We start from the raw sequence: 2,325 nt of genomic DNA on the forward strand, positions 1-2,325 counted from the left end.
ATCGCGTGCGCGCATGACTGGTGCGGCATCGGATGTCCCAGGTTCGTCGACTGCTACTGGCGAGACGAGGACCCCTTCGCTTCCGACCGAATCGCGACCCTCTCCCTCGGCGCGGACCTGCGGGCGCTCGTCGTCGTCGGCGCCTCGGAGCAGCCCTCCCATTCCCTCGCGACCCTGGACGCCGAGGGCGAGGTCCGCGTCTGGGCCCTCGGTCGCGCCGGCGCCAAGCCCACGAGCATCCAGCACGCCTTCTCCTTTTCTCCGCCCGCGAGGTTCGGCCCCGCGCTTGCGCTCGCAAGGCAGAAGAAGTCGCTCTACGTCGCGTCCGCCGTCGCAATCCACTCGATTTCCGTGGAGCACGATGAGCGATTTTTTGGGTTGTCGGCTTCTGACCTCGCTGAAAACGATCGGCGCGTAGCCGACGGCGGCGCGTTCGTGAACTGCGCTCACTGCCGGCGGTACGACCCGGAGCGAAGCCTCGTCTGCCTCGGCTGCCGCCGCGTCCGCTACTGCGACGCGACCTGCCAGCGCGCGGCCTGGGCCGAGCACCGACATCACTGCCCGGCGAGCTCGAGCTTCGCCGCGGGGCAAGCCACGCCCGCCGCGAGCCGTCCCGACGACGGCGAGGCCACAGACGGCGAGGCCGCGCCGCCGCCCCCTCGGGAGACGGACGGCGCGGCGGCGCGGGAGATTCGAGTGCACGTCAGCGTGAACGGCGCGATCGTCAAGACCGAGGTGTGCGATTTTTCCAAATACCCGCTCGACGTACCCATTTCCCGTGTTACGGACGCGTTTCCAGCCTCGGTCTCCGCAATCCAGACGCTCGACGGCGCGCCCCTGCCCGAGACCACGCGCGCCGCGGAGATCCTCGAGCGCCACGGCGGCGACGTCGTCCTGATCCTGGACTTCGCTTCGATAGTAACTGCTCGCACCTAGACCTGGCCCGGCGCCTCACTGAAGATCGCCGCTCGTGCCTAGTCTAACGGCGGGCGCAGAGGCCTCAGGGTCCGACGACGCGCGCGAGGTCGCGCCCCGCGGCGAGGCGGTCGAGGTTGTCGGCGATCTGCGCGCATTTGCGCGCGTCCTGCTTGTCGGACCAGCCCGACGCGTGGGGCGTCATCGTGAGCACGTCGCGGCCGAGGTCGTGCCAGGGCCGGGCGCCCGGCGCGGCGCCCGCGCGCGCCTCCGCGGGCCCCGCGGGGTAGCGCCACCAGACGTCGACCACCGCGTGCGCGAGCCGCTTCGCCGCGAGCGCGTCGAAGAGCGCGCCCTCGTCGACGACGGCGCCCCGCGACACGTTGACGAGCGTCGCCGTCGGCTTCATGAGCGCCAGGCGCCGCGCGTCGACGAGGCCCGCCGTCGCCGCGTTGCACGCGCAGGCGAGCACGACGACGTCCGCGCGCTGGAGCATCGCGTCGAGCTCCGCCGCCGTCGTTTTGGACCGCGCGACGTCGAGGCGGCAGCCGAAGGGGGCGAGGCGCGCGGCGACGGCCCGGCCGATGGCGCCGAAGCCCACGAGGGCGACGGCCGCGCCCTCGAGCTCGCCGTGGACGCACGCGGACGCCGCGGGCGCGGCCTCGTAGAAGGGCGGCCGCCAGGTCCGCGAGGCCCGCATGGCGTCGTGGAGGACCCGGCACCGCACGCGCGCCTCGAGGACGGCGGCGACGCAGTACTCGGCGATGGGCACGTCCATCGACGACGAGTTGCAGACGGTGGCGCCGCGCGGCACGGCGTCCATGGCGACGAACTCGTGGCCCGCGCTCAGGACCTGCAGGAGCGCGAGGCCCGGCAGCGCGGCCATGGCCTCGCGGAAGTAGGCGGCGCAGGGCGGCGCGGCGACGACGGCGGCGACGCGGCCGCCGCGGCGCGCGACGGCCTCGCGGAGCGCGGCCGCCGAGTCCGCGACGGCTTCGACGCGCCACTCGCTCGTCAGGGTCGCGCGGATCCCGGCCTCGATGCGCGCCGCGTGGCCCAGGAGCAGCACCGTCGGCGGCGACGCGCTCGCCGCGCGCGCGCGGCCGCGCCGCCAGGACGGCGCGGCGGCCCAGGCCCGGCGGCAGGCGCGCGCCACGGCCGGCAAGGCGACGGCGCCGGCGGCGCCGGCGGCGACGAGGGCCGCGTCGCGCGCCGTCAGGCCCATCGTGCGCGCTGTCGCAGAGCTATGCACGCTGCGCGCGGCGCGGTCGAGGTGGTCTTCCCACGCGCACAGTCGGGGCTGCTCGGCGATCGTTAAGATGCCGTAAAGGTGAACTTTGGTGAGAGCATGGGGGGCATGTGTCGTGGCCGCCGCGGCACAGTCGTCGGCTACGCGCTCCTGCTGCGCGC

At 74.3% G+C, this 2,325-nt stretch overlaps 1 protein-coding gene across 1 annotated transcript; it reads right to left on the reverse strand.

Annotated features, from left to right (window-relative positions):
• Nucleotides 1-1,000: 1,000 nt before the first annotated feature.
• AURANDRAFT_29634 (hypothetical protein) lies at nt 1,001-1,801 on the reverse strand (the record flags this gene model as incomplete). Its single annotated transcript, XM_009040879.1, has 1 exon — nt 1,001-1,801. The coding sequence occupies one exon, from the start codon at nt 1,799-1,801 to the stop codon at nt 1,001-1,003; it is 801 nt and encodes a 266-aa protein (XP_009039127.1).
• Nucleotides 1,802-2,325: the final 524 nt, after the last annotated feature.

The sequence above is a fragment of the Aureococcus anophagefferens genome, assembly GCF_000186865.1.
Source record: "Aureococcus anophagefferens unplaced genomic scaffold AURANscaffold_17, whole genome shotgun sequence".
Taxonomy (NCBI): domain Eukaryota; class Pelagophyceae; order Pelagomonadales; family Pelagomonadaceae; genus Aureococcus; species Aureococcus anophagefferens.